This window comes from Zonotrichia leucophrys, chromosome 26 (genome assembly GCF_028769735.1).
Source record: "Zonotrichia leucophrys gambelii isolate GWCS_2022_RI chromosome 26, RI_Zleu_2.0, whole genome shotgun sequence".
NCBI lineage: Eukaryota > Metazoa > Chordata > Aves > Passeriformes > Passerellidae > Zonotrichia > Zonotrichia leucophrys.
This window is the reverse complement of record NC_088195.1, coordinates 1,710,807-1,728,022: the sequence shown is the minus strand read 5'-3', so window position 1 is coordinate 1,728,022 and position 17,216 is coordinate 1,710,807. Positions and strand designations below refer to the sequence as shown.

Below are 17,216 nucleotides of genomic sequence, written 5' to 3'. Positions count from 1 at the left end.
AAACAAAAGTGAAAATGTTCGTCCCGGAGTGCAGCCCTAGGCCCAGCCCTGGGCTCTGCTCCAGCCCGGTTTTTTCGCTGTTTTGCCCTCCTTGCACGTGGCTGTGTGCCTGTACCTGCCTGCTAGGCCATCTCCCCACCTCTCTCTAGTTCTGGGGCACCCCTGCAGCTCTGGTTTTCTTTTACAACCAAATGGTCACCCCACGGGTGAGCCCGGTGTGGGGGGCTCCAGCGTGGGCTCAGGGAGTGGGGAGCTGCCCAAACTTTGAGGGATTAAAGCAGAGCAGCCCCGGTTGCTTTCAGAACTCGGGCTGCTGCCATTCACGGGCAGTGCACAGTAAATAACGAGGGATATTAATAACAATGAGCCTCTGCCAGCACACAAACCAAGTTCCTCATTGGGCTCACGGCAAAGGGGAAGCCTGAGCAGCAGCGTTGGGGTAAAAAGCACTCTGGCACATCCAAACCCAAGCAGGGCTGCCTGCAGGTGGAAAAACGTTGATTTTAACCACAAAAAATGGGTATTTTGGGTCTGCAAACAACCCCTGGATGGACACAAGGCCCTGGGACAGGGAGACCCAGCAGAGCTTGGATCAGGAGCTGCACAGGGTGCAGGCAGGGTGTGCTGCTCTTCCTGCAGGTGTTTGGGAGCAGGAACCCTTTTGCAGGAGGGTTTCCCCCCATCTTTGTTTCATTTTTTAATTGTGATAAGGGGGCACTGCTCCGATTGTGTTTTAGGCAGGGGAATTTGTAGGGGATTTGAAAAATCCAAATAACAGTTAGCAGAAAGAAGTGCCCCAAGCCTGGCTGGTTTTGGTTTGTTTTTCTTCACAAACATTCCCTGCCAGAGCAGTTTTGCACAGGCAGATATTGATTCTTTCACATTTCATCTTTTTAAGGGTCTCTTTTTTCTTTAAATCTTTTAATAAAAACTTTTCTGAAACTGAAACTTAAATGCAGCAGTCTGAAGTTCAGATCTTCACGTCAGAGTTCAACCCTTAGAGTCAGGATGGTCAAAAGCACCTAAATCAGTTTCCATGAGACTTGTGATTGTTGTTTTCTCAGGGGTTTGCAGAAATTGTGCACAACGGGATGCTGAGCTCTGGATTTCCTGGTATCCCATCAAGGAAAAGCACCACAAGACCCCAAATGCTCAACTTGTGTTAGAAACTGCCGTGACACAGTGGAGACCTGGATTTTGGGGTACCTCACTGGAGAGCTGATCTCAGCTGACTCCAGACTGACCCAAACCCCTTCCGAACAGACCAGAGGAATTCTGATGGAAGCTCTCCACTGCAGACTGAGCCCAGCAGCTGCCTAAAGCCCAGGAGAGCCTTGGGGCCACCCACGACCCCCAAACCCCTCTGTGCAGCGAGCAGAACCTGCTCCCACAGCAGCCTCACCTTTCAGCACTGGTGCTGCAGTAACACATTAATTAAATTCATATCACACATTAAATTAATATCACACATTAAATTGACATCACAGCACCCTCCAGGCGGCCTGGGCGCCCCGGGGATGGAGCCCCCACTGCTGCTGCCTCCACATGGGAACCAGAAGCTTTTGTGGGGATTGACCTGGTGAGGAGGCAGCAAACAGAAGGAGCATCGTGCTCTGGCCATCGGCACATGGTGATTGCCCCCACAGGGACACCAAACCCCCCACGCCAGCCCAAAATACAGAGAGGGGGAAAAACGATGGGGGATCACGCATAGTGGGCTCACCACCACCATCCCCCCGTACGGCCCCAGGCGGGAGCATTCCCAGCGCGGGAACACGAGGGTGCCTCAATCCCCCCGGGCCTCGCAGGGGACGCTCCCTCCGCCCGCGGGGAGCCCGGGGCGGGCCGGGCCAGGGGCGCAGCCGCCGCCGCAGCCCTTTGAACGGCCCTATCGCTCCCGGCCGCGCCGCCCCGCGCCGCCCCCGCCGTGATGCGGCCCCGGCTCCGCCTCCCCCGCTCCGCCGGCGCTGGGAGCTCCCTTCGCCTGTTTGCCCTTATTTAATTTCGAGTGTGATTTTGCTATTTTTAGCAGCTGGATCCCCTCCAGTAAGGCTAGGAGCTCGCTCCGTTTTTTTTTTTTCCCCCCTCTCCCCCCTTTATCCCCCCTCCTATTTTATTTTTTTCCCCTCGTTCCCTGCAAATGATTTTGACCCAGCTTCCTTCCTCCTGGAGCAATTTTTTTTCCTCTCTCTCTCTCTTTATTATTTATATAAATACGCGGGGCCTGGCGGGGCCGGGGATGCGGGGCTGAGCCGCAGCCTCTTCTCTTCTCCTTGCAGATCCGCAGTCGCCGCGGGCGGGGGGTCCCTTCGCTCCGCAACACAGACCCGCCGGGAAAAACAAAACCATCCGAGCGGCCCCGAAACCCACGGCGAACGCGATCAAGCTGACTGTGAGTGCCACCTTCCTCTTCCTTTGCTGCAGGGGGCCGGGGCTCCGCTTCCCCTCGCCGCATGCGGGGCACGATCGGCCCCGGCGTGTGGGGCTTTGCAGGGACGCGGCTGCGTGCGCGGCTCGCCGTGCTTCGCTTTATTATGGCTATTAATTAATTATTGTTAATAGCGGCGTGATGCACCTGGCGGGCCGCGGCCGAGCCGGGGGTGGGGGGGGGGGGCGGGCGGGGGTCGCGACTTTGCTGCACTAACTCGGCTGTGGGTGGTGCGAAAGGCCCGCACCGAGCCCGGGGGGGCCCACACGGCCCCGGTACGGCCGGCACCGTGCAAGGTGCGCGGGGCCGCGGGCGGTGCGAGCGGGGCCCGGCGGTGCGAGCGGGGCCCGGCGCTGAGGCCGGGGCGGCGGGAGGTGCGCGGGCCCGCGGCGAGGCCGAGGCCGGCGCTCGGCGATCGAGCACACGCGGCTCGGGGCGAAGTTGCGGTGCTGGGGCTCGGCCGCCCCCCGGATGGTGCCCCCGCACCCCGCCAGCCCCGCAGGCCGCCCGCAGCGCCGGCTCCACGAGGGGTTTTATTACACCATCCCCCCCCCACCACAGGACAGGGGCTTCACAAAGCCCTGATGGTGCCCTTCCTGCCTCTTTTCTTTCTCCTCCACCTCCCTCCTTCCTTTCCTTTATCACTTCCTTTTATTATGCATCCCAGGAAGGAAGGGGGGGACTTTGCTCAATGGCAGCCCCGGGGTGGGGTTCAGAGCAGCCCCACGGCGGGTCTGTGCTGAGGAGGAGCCCGCACATCGCTCCCGGCCCGCACCCCTGCCCAACAGGCTCTTCAACTTCTGCTCCACGATTCCTTCCCCTCCTCCTTCCCCATCCCTCTGCCAGGAGGTGCGGCTGGGATCCTTCTCCAGCTGCCATCGGGCTGGATTTTCTGGGCGTGAAGAGCTTATATATATATATATTTATATTTATATATTTTTTTTAACATCTAAGGCCCCCGCCTATCTCCCCGCTTCTCCTGGGCCAGTTTGTTTAATCTAAGAGTAGGTGGCAGGAGCGGGGGATTTATGGGGTTATCAGCACAGAGCAGCATAAGCCAGCGCAGGCGGCTGGCAAGGCGGGAGCAGGCCCGAGAGCGGGCGGGAGCATCCCAGGGTTCAGGTTGGCCCTTGTGCAACCCAGAGGTGGCTGCTGAGGACAGCCCAGCTCACGCTGTGCGGAGCGGAGGGAGCGATCAGCCTGGGGGAGGAGGGCCCGGCGCCTCAGCATCCACAGGGATGGAGAGGGGAGGAGGTTTTTCCTTCCCTCCGTCGAGAGGCAGATGTGGCCCCTCCACCTCCGAACCGTGCGGAGATGTTCCCCCCGCCCCCGGCCGCGGGGAGCCCGGCAGGCCCTGCCCGCGTCCCCCCACTGATTCCTCGCTGCCTGGAAAGGTTTCTCCCTCAGCTGCTTCCTCTCCTCCATGGCAACCCAGCTGCTCCCTCCCTCCCTGCGTGGCTCTGATGCGTGTGAGCAGGGCCGGGGCTGCTCCCGCCATGTGCCCGGCACGGTCCCACAAGGCTGAGAGCACACCCGGGGCAGGTGCTGCCAAACCCGGGGCTATCACAGAGAGCTGGGGCTGCCCTCGGGATCGGGGCTTGGCTGGGGAGGTGCTGGGATGGCAGAGAAGCATCCCCCATTTCCAGCATCCTCCTTCCCAACCCCTCTGCCTGAGTCCCCTGAGCTCTGGAGCCCCTGCAGAGAGCTCGGAGGTTCAGGAGGGAAGGGTGGGATGAGGAGAGATGGGTGGGTGGGATGAGGAGGGATGGATGGGTGGGTGGGAGCTGCACGTGCTTTCCCCCAGCACCAACAACTTTGCAGCAGCTGCTGCTGCTTTTGGGGGGGATGGAGGAAGACCCAGCAGCACCCCCGTGCCATGGAGGGTCCCCTTGGCATTCCCAGCTGGAGCTGTGTGGGCTCTGCTCCCTCCTCCAGGGCAGGAGAGCCCAGCAGGGTGGGGGCCATGCTGGGCCCATCTGTTTGCAGCTGCAGGAGGGGGCACGGAGCAGCTCGAGGCTGCTCTGCCTCTGACAGAAATTGACTTAAAAAGAGACAAAATCCCCATCCCAGCCCGAGCAGCAGCCGGCCCTTTGCTGGCCTAAATCTAAACCATACTTCTTTTTTTTCCTAAGAGACTCCTTGAAGGGCTCTGGGATGCTGTGAGTAATATTTTCGGGGTGTTTACACTACAGCATGGTTTCTGTCTCCCAAAAAAAAAAAAAGACTCCGAGGGTGGTTTTTGTTGTTGTTGTTTTGCACTCATGAGTCACTTCCAGAGGGGAGCAGGAGCTGACGCCTGTTTTTTCAAAAGGCTCAGAGGTCTGAGAGTGGCTCCTCGGGCTGCATGTGCTGCCCACACCCTCCCCAGTGAGGCTCAGTGTCCCAGGGGGCTCAGCACCCTCTGCCCCCACAGCCCTGCTGTCTCAGCTGCTCCAACACCATCAAATGGGGAGCAGCTCCTCAAAACTGAGCATTGTTATCCCAGGGGTAGGAGGGTGCCTCCATCAGCACACACAGGCTCTGGGAAGCCTCATCTTGGGCAGGTGTCCCCAGCATGGCCGTGGTCACCCCACCTGTGTGGGGTCACCGCAATCACCGGGGCTGTGGCAGCAAACCTGCTCCTTCCCACCCCGAGTCCCTCCTGCCGCCAGCCCGGGCACGGAGCCACCCCACAGCTCTGGAAAAGCAGGTTTTCCCTGTGGCCCTGGGAAGCAGCGAGGTGGAGAGGGGAAGATGGAGCCTTTTCCTGGGTGGAATTGCTCCAAGAGCAAAGGGAGAGCTGCCCAGCCCTTGGGGACGTGCACAGGGGAGGTGACAGCCCAGTGTCCTCAGGTCAGGTGCCTGTCCCTAACCCCAGCTAGGCAGCAGGGGCAGGAGTGCAGCAGTGCTGAGGGTGGGGAGCAGGGCTGTGGGACCCTGAGCCCCCCTCCATGGCCTTGGCACCCCTCTGGGGACACCCAAAGTCCCCAATGCCACCACTCACCCTGCCTCAACTCACCAGTGCCAGCAGCACATCTGGGATTCCACATTAAATCTGGAGCCTCTCCTCTCCTCGAGGAAAGGGGCCAGGCAATGCAGGATGGGCTGGCCAAGCTGCTGCTCCCCAAAAGCCTGAGGGGACCCCAGGAGCTGGGCACTGGCTGTGGGTGGCTGTGCCATGGGCTCAAAATGCAGCCAGGGCATTTTGCTGCCCAGCCCGTGCCAGGAGCATGCAGGGGGCATCTCTCCTGCCCCAGGGTGAGGGCTGGGGGGTGTCACAGCAAGCCAGAGCCGTGCCTGACTGTCCTTCCTCCCTCCCACTCCTCCTCACCCTGCTGGGACAGACGATGAGTGAATCCAGCGCCAAATCCAGCCAGCCCCTGGCCTCCAAAGGGGAGAAAGACGTGGCGGAGAAGAGGGGCCGAGGGCGGCCCAGGAAGAAGCCGCAGGTACGTGGGGTCCCCTGTGAGAAAAGGGGGCACTGGGCACCCCCAGGGTGTGGGGCAGCAGGAAACCCCCCCCACCTACACCCCAGGCTGGAGACACCTCCAGTCCAGCCCTGTAACCCCTTCCTGGGGGTCTCCAGAGCCCCCCAGAGCTCCTGGCCCTGGCTGGGGGCTCTCCTGCCCCTCCCCAGGCCCTGCTGAACCTGCCTCTGCAGACAGGCTAATTAAAGCCCCATTAGCAAAAGCTGCTCAGAGAGATAAGATGCTGCTCGAGCCTTTATAGTACCAAACCCGCTCAGCTCCCCCTACCCCCAGGCAGGTGGGGTTTGTGCACATAGTTTTCCTGCAAAAAAGGTGATTTGTGCCTTCCATGACACTCCTTGGCTGCTGAGCAGGGTCTGGTCTGAGGGGCCGTGGGGATTGTCCAGCTGGGCTGAGTGGGTGATGCTGGGGGTGGAAAAGGTCACCTATGCCCAGCTGAAGGACATGCAGGAGCTTGGGCCTGGTGTCTGATCACCAATCCCAGTGTGACCAGTGCTCCCAGTACCACATGGGAGCATCCCTGCCCCGGCAGGGTCTGCAGGGACCCCCAGGCTGCACTGGGAGCCACTGTGGGCATGCAAACCCCCTGTGCTCTCCCTCCAGCAGGAGCCCAGCGAGGCCCCGACCCCCAAGAGACCCCGTGGACGGCCGAAGGGCAGTAAAAACAAGGCCACCACAAAGGGCAGGGTAGGTACCTGGGATGGGGCTGCTCCAGCTGGGGGCTGGCACCACAGCAGGTCCTGTTTGAGCTCAGTTATGGACAATTCAGGCCAGATCTGATCCTATTTGAGCTTTGTTATGGACAATTCAGGGCAGATCTGGTCCTGTTTGAGCTCGGTTATGGACAATTCAGGGCAGATCTGATCCCATTTGAGCTCAGTTATGGACAGTTCAGGCAGATGTTTGAGCTCAGTTGTGGACAGTTCAGGGCAGATCTGGTCCTGTGTGAGCTCAGTTATGGACAATTCAGGGCAGATCTGCCTCAGAGGTGGGGATGGAGGGAGGAATCTGGCCCAAGGAGGAGGGTGGGGGAGCTGGGGGCCGTGTGTCAGCAGCAGGACACCCGAGATAAAGCTGTTTGCAAAACGTGCGACTCACATCCTGCACCCACCTCGTGACTCAGGGGCATCCCGGGGCTGGGGGGGCTCGGGGGGCTGGCAGCAGCACCCCAGAGATGCCACTGGGGTGATGAATCACGGTGGGAGGGCGGGGAACACTGCCCACCCCCACCAGCATCCTGGGGACAGCCTGACCAAAATGGCTTTTTGTTGTCCTGGCTCAGAAAGCTGCAGTCACACCAGGGAGGAAACCTCGAGGGCGACCCAAAAAATCGGTGAGCAGGCTTTTCCCTTCCCCATCCACCCTGGCAGGGCGCTGGGCACTTGGGGGGCACAGCAGCTCCCCAGAGAGCCCCAGGAGTGCACGGTGGAGGCTGTTGGGTTGGAGAAGCTCCGAGCAGCTGAGCCAGCAGGACACTGCACTGGGTGGGCTCTGAAGCCTCCAGAGGTGTGGGTTTGAGGAATCCTGCCCACCTCACCTCCCCACGGGCCCCAGAGCAGCGCTGGCTGGCTGGTCCTGCCCTGGGGACGTGCTGGCACACGCCTGCCCGGGTCCCTGCACAGCATTCCTGCAGCCCACGGGTGCAGCCACCCCCTTCCTTCCTTCAGCTTCCCTCCTCCATCCCATTTTTCCTCCTTTTCCCCTCGGTTCAAACGGGTGCCAGGTACTCGGAGAGTTTCATTTCCTTTTCCCACTGAAATTCCTGGCAGAGCCGAGGGCTTGATGCCAGCCAGGGCTGCAAACCCGAGCTGCCACCCTGGGGTCTCCCGTGCCGGTGTCACGGTGCCAGGAGCTGTTTGGTGACCCCGGGCTGTGCAGGGGGGTGTGGGAGGAGCCTGTCCCGTGCCAGCAGCGGGGCCGTGCCGGGACACGGGACGCGCTGTCCCGCTCTGGCAGGCGCGGTGGCGTTTTTGTGAATGGAGCGGGAGGAAGCGGGGGCTGCTGTGAGTCAGGCTCACTCAGCCCTGAGTCACCGGTCACAGCCTCCCACCCCGGCCTGGGGGCTGGACAGGGACACCCAGGGCTGGACAGGGACACCCAGGGCTGCCACCACCCCGCTGGTGACCACAGTCCCACACTCAGAGGTGTTTTGAGGAATGTCTCCCCTCCTCACTGTGAGCCCACCCAGGCGCTTCTCACCTGGGATTTCCCTCCGAGCCGGGCTCAGGCACAGTCCCTGGCCCAGCTGAGTTTCCCCTGTTGTGTGCTGTGCCCGGCCAGCCCTCGGTGCAGGGGCACTGGAGCACTGCCCCCCCTGACACCCCCCGGCCACGCTCCCTTGCCTTGCAGCAGCAGGACGAGGAGGAGGTGAACATTTCCCAGGAGTCATCCGAGGAGGAGCAGTGACACCTCCCGAGCCGGCGCTACCTCATCGCCCGACGGCCCCGCAGCGGCCGGGGGAGGGGGGTGGGGAGAGACCCACTGTGCCGCCCCGGCTTCCTCCTCCTCCTCCTCCCTCCTCCGCTCCCTCCTCACCCTCAGACAACGGCAGCACTGGAAAATGGCCCAACCCGGGCGGCCCCCGCAGCCCCCGCCCGGGGGGGGCACCTGCCCCAGCTCCCCCTCCCCAGCCCTGGGGTTCAGGGCAGCCCCACTGGAAAGGGGGATCGTGGCACAGAGCCGGGGCTGGCACCCCCCACCTTCGCTGCCCCCCATGCAGTGATCTCACCCCGCCTAGGTGGGGGCTGGCTGCCCCCCCCAGCACTGGGCTCTGCCCTGGGGCCTCTGCAGGGAAGAGATGGGGGGGCAGTGAAGATGAGACCCCCCCCCCCCCAAAATGCATTAGACCTTTGCTCTGGCCTGCTGCTACCCCGGGCAACCCCCTTGGTCCCCCCAGTCCTGGGTGACTGCACTGTGCGTGGGAGCAGCTCCCACAGCAAGGGAGCCCATCCCTGGGGTGCCCACCCCGAGGGGTGCCAGTCCCCCAGGGGTGCCCGGGCACGGCTGGCTCTGGGCAGCCCTCTCCTCATAGGTTCTGGTATATATATATTTTTTTGTTGAGTACTTTTTTTCCTTTCATTCACAACTACCTCTGGATATTTAAGTTCCACTCTCTGAACTCACAGGCGTGCTGCTGCACTGCCAGGGCACCGTGGGCTCGGTGGTTCCTGTTTTCGGGGTGTTGCTGGGGGCTGTGGGGTATTTTTTTTTTTCCCCTTTTTTTTGGGCTTCATTTTTCTTTTTTTTTTAATTGTTATTTTGAGGTCTAGTTTGCTCTGCTGCTTCAAGGGATCGAGGCTGGCAGGGCAGAGGTGTGGGAGGACCATGGGATGCTCCCCCTGCCCCTCTGCCCCGGCACGACGGCTGCAGCGGGACCGGAGGTCGGTGCCGGGCGGCCCCGGCGGGAGAGAATCGGGGTTTGGTTTGGGTTTTTTTTTGGTTCACTGTTAACGACCTTTTGGGTTCCTATTTGCAGTTACTTGAATAAAACATTTTATGGATGTTTGTGACCGGCCTCTGTCCCCGGGCCCTGGCTGGGTGGGGCAGGGCTGGCTCCTCCCGGGGCATCTCCTCCACAGGGACATCCAGCCATTCACGGGGATGGAAACACAACCAGGCAGAGCCCTGCTGCCCCCAAACTCCCACCCAAGGCCGGGAACCCCCAGCCCCACTCGGAGCCCCGGGACCAAGGCAGAAACACGTTTATTTACCCCATTTTCCCCCAGGCATCCCGTGCCAGCAGAACCTGCTGCTCCCTGCCAGTCTGCCAGCCCCAGTGGGCCCTCCTGGGCTTTCCAAGGGGCTGCTGGAGCAGTTCAAGCAAAAAAACCACCCAAAAATGGCAAAACCAGGCACTGAGGTAGGAGATGTCCCATCCTGGTCAGTGCTCAGAGGTGGGGGCAGCGGCTGTGGCATCATGGCACCACTGTGGGCAGGTCCTGCCCGTTCTGGGTGATGGAACCAGTGCTGCCCCCGTGCTCCCTTCCCTCCCGCGGGCAGGATCCGGTCCCGGTGCTCCACGCAGGGTCAGGCCCTCCAGTCCCGGCGCGGGGGCCAAGGGGGCGCGGGTCCCCCCCAGCCGGGCACCACCTGCAACACAGAGGGACACACCTGCAGCCCAGGGCGGGGAATGCACTGCCCACGCAGCCCAACCCTCCCAAAAACCTCTGCTTTACACCCAAAGCCCCACTCAGCCTTCTTGGCGGCCTTTCCCAACCTCAATGATTCCCAGAGTTCCCTCGGGACAGGCACCTCACTTGCTGCTGCTGCTCCTTGAATTTTCCATGGAAAAATTGGATAAAGGCCAATTCCCAGCACAGCGACTCACCTGAGCCTCCTCAGCCTCCACCAGCAGCTCCTGCTCGGACTCGGGCGGCTCCTCAGCCGGGTCGTAGCTGTACATGGGCAGCAGCCGGTGCCGCAGCCGGTCGGACCTGCCGGGGGTCTCCGGTGAGCGCTGCCCCCGCACCCCCGCAGCCCCCGGCCCCGCGGCCCCGCTCACCTGCGCTTCTTCTTCACGTACATCACCTGCGGGGAGAGGCATCAGCGGCGCGGGGCTCCGCGCTGGGCTCGGCACCCCCGGAGCCCCCAGCCCCAGCACTCACCGCGGCCAGGAGGGCGCCGAGGAGGGTGAGGAGGAGGAAGGGCCCCAGCACGGAGCCCACCAGCGAGTCCCCCGCCGCGCCCGGGGCCGTGGGCGCCGTGGCGTTGCTCATGGCCCAGCGCCGGCTCCTGCCCGCATCGGGGGGACGCGCCCGGCCGGCCCCACCACGGGAGCTCTGCAAGCCACAGGCGGCCTTGGGAGTGACCCGCACCCCGGGAATGACCCGCACCCCGGGAATTCACCGCTCGGGAATGACCCGCACCCCGCAAATTCACTGCCCGGGAATGACTCACCTCCCGGAAATGACCCCCACTTCGGGAATTCACCACCCGGGAATGACCCCAACCCGGGAACCCACTGCCCGGGAATAACCCACCGCCGGTAATGACCCGCACCCCGGGAATTCACCGCCCCGGAATGACCAGGGCACAGGTAAATAACCCACCTCCCGCCCGGCAATAACCAACTACCCGGTAATGATCCCCCTCCCGGTATCACCCCGTGCCGGTAGGGGCACTCCGCACCCCCTCTCTGCAGAGCTGTGGCTGGGGGGGTTCCGCCTTCACCAGCGGCAGGACCGGAGGGACGCCCGCACCGGGGCTGTGCCCGGGACACCCTCGGACCCCGGACCCCACCCCAATTCCCCCCTTTCCTCCTGCTCCGGTTCGGGATGCCCCGAGGTCCCCCCCTCTTTCCCCCCCCCCCACTCCGGGGATCCCCGCGCGCGCGCCACGCCCCGCCCCGCCCACCTGCGCGCGCCGCCCGCACCCGGAACCCGCGCGGCGCGTGACGGGCGCGGGGCGGGGCCGAGCGCGCGCGCGGCAGGGGGGCGGGGCAATGGGGTAATGGGCGGGGCTTGTGGGCGGGGCGGTGGCGGCGCGCGGCCGGCAGGGGGCGGCAAAGACCGGGCGGGGGGGGCGGGAAACCGCGTGAGTGGAGAAAGGAAACAGGGCCGAGAAACGCGGGGAAAACGGAAAAATGGGAACCGGGAGAGCTAGGAAGGGAAAAACGGGTCAAAAAATCGGGAGAAAGGAAGAAAAGACCCCTTTTGTGGGGGGCACAAGGAAGGCGAACAGAGGAGTGGGCAGATAGATGGAGGGAGGGATGGGGGAATTGAACATCTGGCCCAGCTGGGGGTGTGGGTGAGAGAAGAGAGAGAGGCGGATGGATGGATGGATGGATGGAAGGATGGATATGTAGTTGTGGTGGGAGACAACCATCCCACAGGGTTTGGGATGGCCGGGTTTCAGGGGTGCCAGCAGCACAGGCAGGGTCCCCCACACTGGGGGCTGCTGTGGGGCTCCTGCCGTGGCCGCTCTCTCCCAGGCTGGGCCCGTGGGGACTTTGGCAGGGGCTGTGACAGTGCCGGCAGTGTCACCCACAGGGTGGCAGCGCCCCAGCCCTGATCCCGGCACAGGGCTAATCCGCTTTGCCCTCGGGGACCAGATGGTGCCGCTAAGTGGGTCAGGCAGGAGCGGGGGACACCAGAGAGCGCCGGGCCCCACTGCGCTTCCCAACAGCGACAAAGTATAATCATCGGGGGAATGGGGTGAAAGAGGGGCCTGCACATGGCAGGGTTGGGGGGACACAGCCCTGGGCTGGCAGCAGGGCAGGGCTCAGCCCTGTGGAGCATCCAGAGCCTGCTGAGCTGGTGGGGAAGAGCAGCAGCTGCTCTGCAGCCTCTGGGATGAACGTGCCCATGGCACAGCCATGTACCCTGCCTGCACCTCTGCCTATACCAGTCCCTGCACTGCTGCCTCACCTCCTGCCCAGCCCATGCAGGGTTATTTTCCCCTCTCCAAACCAGAAAAGGGCACCAGTTCTCCCAAGAGTGGCCAACTGCTGTTGTTCCTGGGGTCCCATTGTCCCCAGGGGTCCCACTGACCCCACCAGCCCACACTGACCCCACTCTCCCCAGCGGCAGCATTGGTTTCCCTGTCTGTGTTGACTCCCCCTGCCTCAGAGACCCCTCCCAAACCAGCCCCAGCCCCTGTTCCCCGCTGCAATGGGGGAACCACAGAGTGGGACAGCACCCCCAGACCCCCCAGCCCAGCACTGACACCTCGGGAGCCTTCCATGCTGCCACCATCCACCGCTGCCCATCCCCTCCCAGCTGAGCCCTGCTGCGCCAGGGCTAAAAATAAATCCATCAATTTCTAGGAAAGCTCCTTGGAGAGCATGAGCGAGTGGGAGCACATGGCCAGGAGGAGCATGCGTGCTCCAGGGGAAGCAGCATCCTTGGGAGGAGACCGGGGGCCACCAAGCCCCTCCACATGGCCACAGCCAGCCCAGGACACCTGCAGCATCCCCAGGTTTTTGTTTTTTTTTTTTCTCAATCCACGTGGACATTTATTTTTACCAATCCACTGCTTCCCAGAGCAACCAGATGAGGGAAAAAGGGGAGTCAAAGCTGGGGCAGCACAGGACCTGCTCATCCCTGGAGAAATCTCCCCTTGCTAACCTTGGGGTGGGGAAGGATGTCAGGAGGGCTGAGGGCAGCAGCATCGCCACCCATCCTGGGGACAAGGCACCTTTGTGACCGGGGTGTCAGCCAGGGGGACAAAGCCGGAATAGCAACACAGGGCATTTATTTCTGCCCCAAACCCCGCTGTGAGCCATCACCCCCCTCCGCTGCGCTCCTCGGCCCCCAGCACATAATTGGGGACAGCTTTGCTGAGCCGCTAAGCTCCCGTTTAAGCAGCTGAGCGCGAGTGGCCGGATTTCCAGGCAGCGCATCCCTGCGGCTGCTCATCCGCCCGGAAAGGCCGGGGCGGGGGTGCCCGGTGCCCGCGGGGGCGCAGCCGGCCCGGCTCTGCCCGCTCAGGCATTAACGCCGCCGTCAGCCCGGATTAATTCTGCCCTGGGCTCCCGCCGCAGCTGCGGGGAGCACCAGCCCCGTGTGTGCTCAGGGAGGAGCCGGGACACAGCCAGATCCCCAAGGGAATTTGTACAGGCTGGCTTAGGGGTGGGAATCCGCACCAGGACAGGTTTGCTTGGCAGGGAAATGCGCTGTTCTGTGGGCAGGCAGGCAGCCGCAGTGACACCACGCAGTGCTGCTGCTCTCGGTGCAGGCCCCAGCCTCTGCCCCATTTATATTGTGGGAAGGATTTGGTGAAAGAGGTGGGAGCACATTCAGAGGCTCCCCGAGGCTCTCTCCTTAAAATGCCCCTTTTATTGCAGGGTGCATGCCCCATCAGAGCCCATCCCAACACCAGGCTGTCAGTGACACCCCTCCAGTTCCTCTTCCAGGCCCCATCAGAGCCCATCCCAACACCAGGCTGTCAGTGACATCCCTCCATTTCCTCTTCCATGCCCCATCAGAGCCCATCCCAACACCAGGCTGTCAGTGACATCCCTCCAGTTCCTCTTCCAGGCCGTGGCTGTCCCAAGCCACCACAGGCAGAGTTTCTCCTTGGGTGACACTTGGCCAATCTCCGAGTTCAGCCACGATGGAGAGACCAGGCAGGAGGCAGAGCCGTGTGAAATACTGGCGTGTTTATTGGTTGGCACTAGATTACAGCCCACGCTCTCGGCAAACTGGCACCCAGCGATTTTATTTTTTCAATTTTTCACTCTTTTAACGACAGTGACGGCCTCCCTCTCACACACAACTCAACAGAGGAAACCCCTCATGACAGGACCCCACTGCACCACCCGGCTTCACACACTGAGAGCCCTCCAAACTTTCTGGAGACACCACAGATGAGAGGTCAGAATCGTGTGGGGATGTCCTGCAGTGGGGGTGAGGTCGAAGGTACCAGCTCAGACACAAACCAGACAAACCCCCACAGCTCTGACCAGTCAAGGAGAGTCCTTGTTTTGGGGAGGAATGGAGAAACCCCAGGCAAACACAACTGTGGACACGAGGCTGGACAATGGACCCTGGGCATTCATCCCTCAGCTGGGTCTGGGGTCCCCTTCTCCTGATTTGGGGGGACTGCCAGGAGCCCCCCACGTACACAGAGCTCATGGAAGGACTGAGCAGCAAATGCAAAGTGATCATTCCAGATTTTCTGATTTAATAAATATAAAATAGGACACACAGGAAATTCAACAAACACTCTCAGAGCTCCCCAGGTTTCTGAGGCAATTCTAGAGCAAATTCATCAAGTATAACATCAAAATTCCCATCTTCCCATCAAAAAAAAAAACAAACCAAAACCAAAACCAAACAAAAAAACTTCTATGGACTAGCACCAGAGAGAGATTTATAAATCTCCTAAATACAACTTCAGTCCAGTTCAGTTTTTCACCAGCTACACTTTAGTTCTGTACAGACCTGCCACTACCCCAGCACAGCACTCAGGATCTCCAGAGCCCAGAGCAGCTGGATTAGTTCATTCCAGGGTTAGGAAAATGAGGATCACACCCTGTGTGTGTCAGGGGCTCAGCTGAGGGACACCCCAGCCATGAGGTCACCACGTCCCTGAAGGGCTGCAGCCACCAGATGATGCCATTACTGAGGAGAACAGAGCCAGGAGGGAAAACCCAGCCTGGGGGCCAGAGCAGAGCAGGCAGAGGGAGAAGCTCCAAAGCTCCTCACAGTGCCACAGTCACTGCCTGGGGCAGGTCTGGCTGAAGATGCAGCTCCATCCCCACCAGCACAGGCTCCACTTGGGGGGATCAAACCCCAAACCAGCCCCTCACCAAGCCCCAGGGTTCCTGTATGCTCTGCACAGGGATGGATGCTGCATCCGGCTGTGTGAAAACACCAAGAGGTTAATTTGGGATGAAACAGAGAGAACAGGCAGGAAAACCCACAGCTCTGCTACAAGGGGCACTCGCTGGACCTGTGCAGCCTCCAGGATTCTGATCCCTGCTCGCTGTGGAATGCTGAACACAACTTCTGCATGGAAAAGCTGAGGCAAAGGCCCAAAGCCTCTGCTGGATCCGGGAAGGGAACTGAGGATTCCTGACATTCCCTACCCACATTTTTAGCCACTGAATACTTTGTGGCCACACAAGGGAAAAAGCAACACTTGCAGATTCCAACCCCTTTTCAATTTTTCCCTTTACAGAGTTTGCTTTAAGGCACATTCCAGCTCAGGCTGAACGAGCTGCCTCAGTGCTCCACAGGAGAGCAGGGAAGAGCTCACAGCATCCACCTACACAGGAACAGAGCTGGTGGCAATGCTGATCCTGCTGCTCCTTGCAGCCCCAAACCCAGCTCCCACCTTCCCCCAGGCACCAGGGCAGACAGGTTTGGGTGCTGCCTGCCCAGCACCCATGGGTGAGGCACCCTGACATGCAGCCCTCAGGCTCTGCCCCCTTCCATCAGCTGGGTGATGAAGAGCAGCCCCTCCTCACCTCACACCCCAAAGCAGCACTCAGGACCTGCCAGGGCTGCTGCTCCTCGCTGGGTGCCTGGGGACACCCTTGTCACACCCAGAGAGCACAGCCAGGCTGAGAGCCAGCTGAGCGCTGCTCCCAGGGGATGCTGACACACACAGTGACACTCACACAAGGCTCAGGCTGGCTGAGGTAAGAAACCAGCTTGGAACAGCACCAGTTTCAGCACAGCTGGGAGCCCCAGGCTCATCCCCTGGGGCTCAGTGGCCCCAGCAGAGACTGAGCAGCACTGACCGGGCTGCAGAACCAGAGCCACCCTCCCACAGCTCCCCCGGGCCTCTCACACACAGGGCAATGCTCGTCCCAAACCAACTAAAATAGATAAAACCACTCCAGCTGCTGGGGGTGCAGCTGGACGAGCTCTAGAGAGAACCTCAGATGCTGAGGAAGATGGGAATTGTGTGGTGCACAGGGCTCAGGCCTGGACTGAAATCTGCATCTCTTCCATCAAGGCTATTTCTGCCCCAGGAGCCATTTCCAGTTACATCAGCCACTCCGTGGTAACAGCATCAATCCATGCCACATTAAAACACTTTCTTGGCACAATTTATTTTTTCTGACCCAAACAAATAAGCCATTAGCAAGTCATTAACAATATTCTACCCTAAATTGTCAGTTTAACAGCCCTGTAAAAACATTTTTTAGTTTAAAAACAAAAGTGTGCATGCTGCTGATATTAAAACTGCAGTTACTCTTTCAGGAGTACCAGCTGTTTTGTTGCAAAGCATTTCCAACATACTAATCTGTACAGTAGAGACCAAGACTCGTTGAAGGCAGTAGATGGCTGTGTCAGGTGCCTCGCAGGGCACGGGGACAGCGACTCTGGGAATTTCTTGGACACTTCCAGATAGAATATTCAAGCCCTTTTGAGAGTTTGGTTCAGGCTGACCAGCACATAGTGAGAAAGGATTGTACATTCGTCTCTAAGTTGAAGTGAGCTGAACTGGTGTAATTTGGGCTCAATTCCAGACGCTTGGGTTTGAGCTACTCCTTGAATAATGGGCTGTTCCTTACGCGTGGTTTTCCATGTCAGCGATCACTGGCACTGCTTTTGGCCTTGCTACTCCACACCGATGAAAGCAGGGAGAACAAGGAAAGGAACAGAAAAGGATCTTAAAATGAACAGCTTCTTGCCAAACCAGCAAGGATACCATTCCCCCTTGTCCCAGGCTCCATGGATATTTCTATCAGATTTTCATATTGTAAGCGCTTCTCAGGAAGAGAGAAAACTCCAGAACAGTGAGTGTTTATTAGAATATTTTTTTGTTAAATAAAGAGCAGGAAAAAAAAAAAAAAAAAGGAAAAAAAAAGTACTGCAGATTTAATTTCACATCTTGGCTCTGCTCTGACAAAGGAGAAGTTACTGAAC

General features: G+C 60.3%; 2 protein-coding genes across 6 annotated transcripts; one reads left to right on the top strand and one right to left on the bottom strand.

Moving 5' to 3' along the window:
- Positions 1-1,885: 1,885 nt before the first annotated feature.
- HMGA1 (high mobility group AT-hook 1) lies at positions 1,886-9,557 on the top strand. Of its 5 annotated transcripts, none has more exons than XM_064732975.1 (6): positions 1,886-2,046; positions 2,280-2,392; positions 5,752-5,856; positions 6,502-6,582; positions 7,178-7,228; positions 9,165-9,557. In XM_064732975.1, exons 3-6 carry the CDS (start codon positions 5,755-5,757, stop codon positions 9,402-9,404), a joined length of 474 nt encoding a protein of 157 aa, XP_064589045.1. In that variant the 5' UTR covers positions 1,886-2,046; positions 2,280-2,392; positions 5,752-5,754; the 3' UTR covers positions 9,405-9,557. The 5 variants fall into 5 exon arrangements, with proteins under 5 accessions (XP_064589045.1, XP_064589044.1, XP_064589048.1 ...); XM_064732974.1 differs by having other exon boundaries at positions 6,499-6,582; XM_064732978.1 differs by having other exon boundaries at positions 6,499-6,582; positions 9,159-9,395.
- Positions 9,558-9,578: 21 nt separating this feature from the next.
- On the bottom strand, positions 9,579-11,301 carry SMIM29 (small integral membrane protein 29). The gene is made up of 5 exons (XM_064732980.1): positions 11,248-11,301; positions 10,500-10,673; positions 10,397-10,422; positions 10,223-10,328; positions 9,579-9,984 (listed from the first exon to the last, which is right to left on the bottom strand). The coding sequence occupies exons 2-5, from the start codon at positions 10,608-10,610 to the stop codon at positions 9,922-9,924; spliced, it is 306 nt and encodes a 101-aa protein (XP_064589050.1). The 5' UTR covers positions 10,611-10,673; positions 11,248-11,301; the 3' UTR covers positions 9,579-9,921.
- Positions 11,302-17,216: the final 5,915 nt, after the last annotated feature.

Bases quoted from the DNA above. Each gene is read 5' to 3' on its own strand.
- HMGA1 (XM_064732974.1), top strand. From the start codon at position 5,755: ATGAGTGAATCCAGCGCCAAATCCAGCCAGCCCCTGGCCTCCAAAGGG. The intron at 6,583-7,177 runs GTAGGTACCTGG...GTCCTGGCTCAG, and splicing joins AGGCCACCACAAAGGGCAGG to AAAGCTGCAGTCACACCAGG. The intron at 7,229-9,164 runs GTGAGCAGGCTT...TTTGAGGTCTAG, and splicing joins GAGGGCGACCCAAAAAATCG to TTTGCTCTGCTGCTTCAAGG.
- SMIM29 (XM_064732980.1), bottom strand. From the start codon at position 10,610: ATGAGCAACGCCACGGCGCCCACGGCCCCGGGCGCGGCGGGGGACTCG. The intron at 10,423-10,499 runs GTGAGTGCTGGG...CTCTCCCCGCAG, and splicing joins TCGGCGCCCTCCTGGCCGCG to GTGATGTACGTGAAGAAGAA. The intron at 10,329-10,396 runs GTGAGCGGGGCC...GACCCCCGGCAG, and splicing joins TACGTGAAGAAGAAGCGCAG to GTCCGACCGGCTGCGGCACC.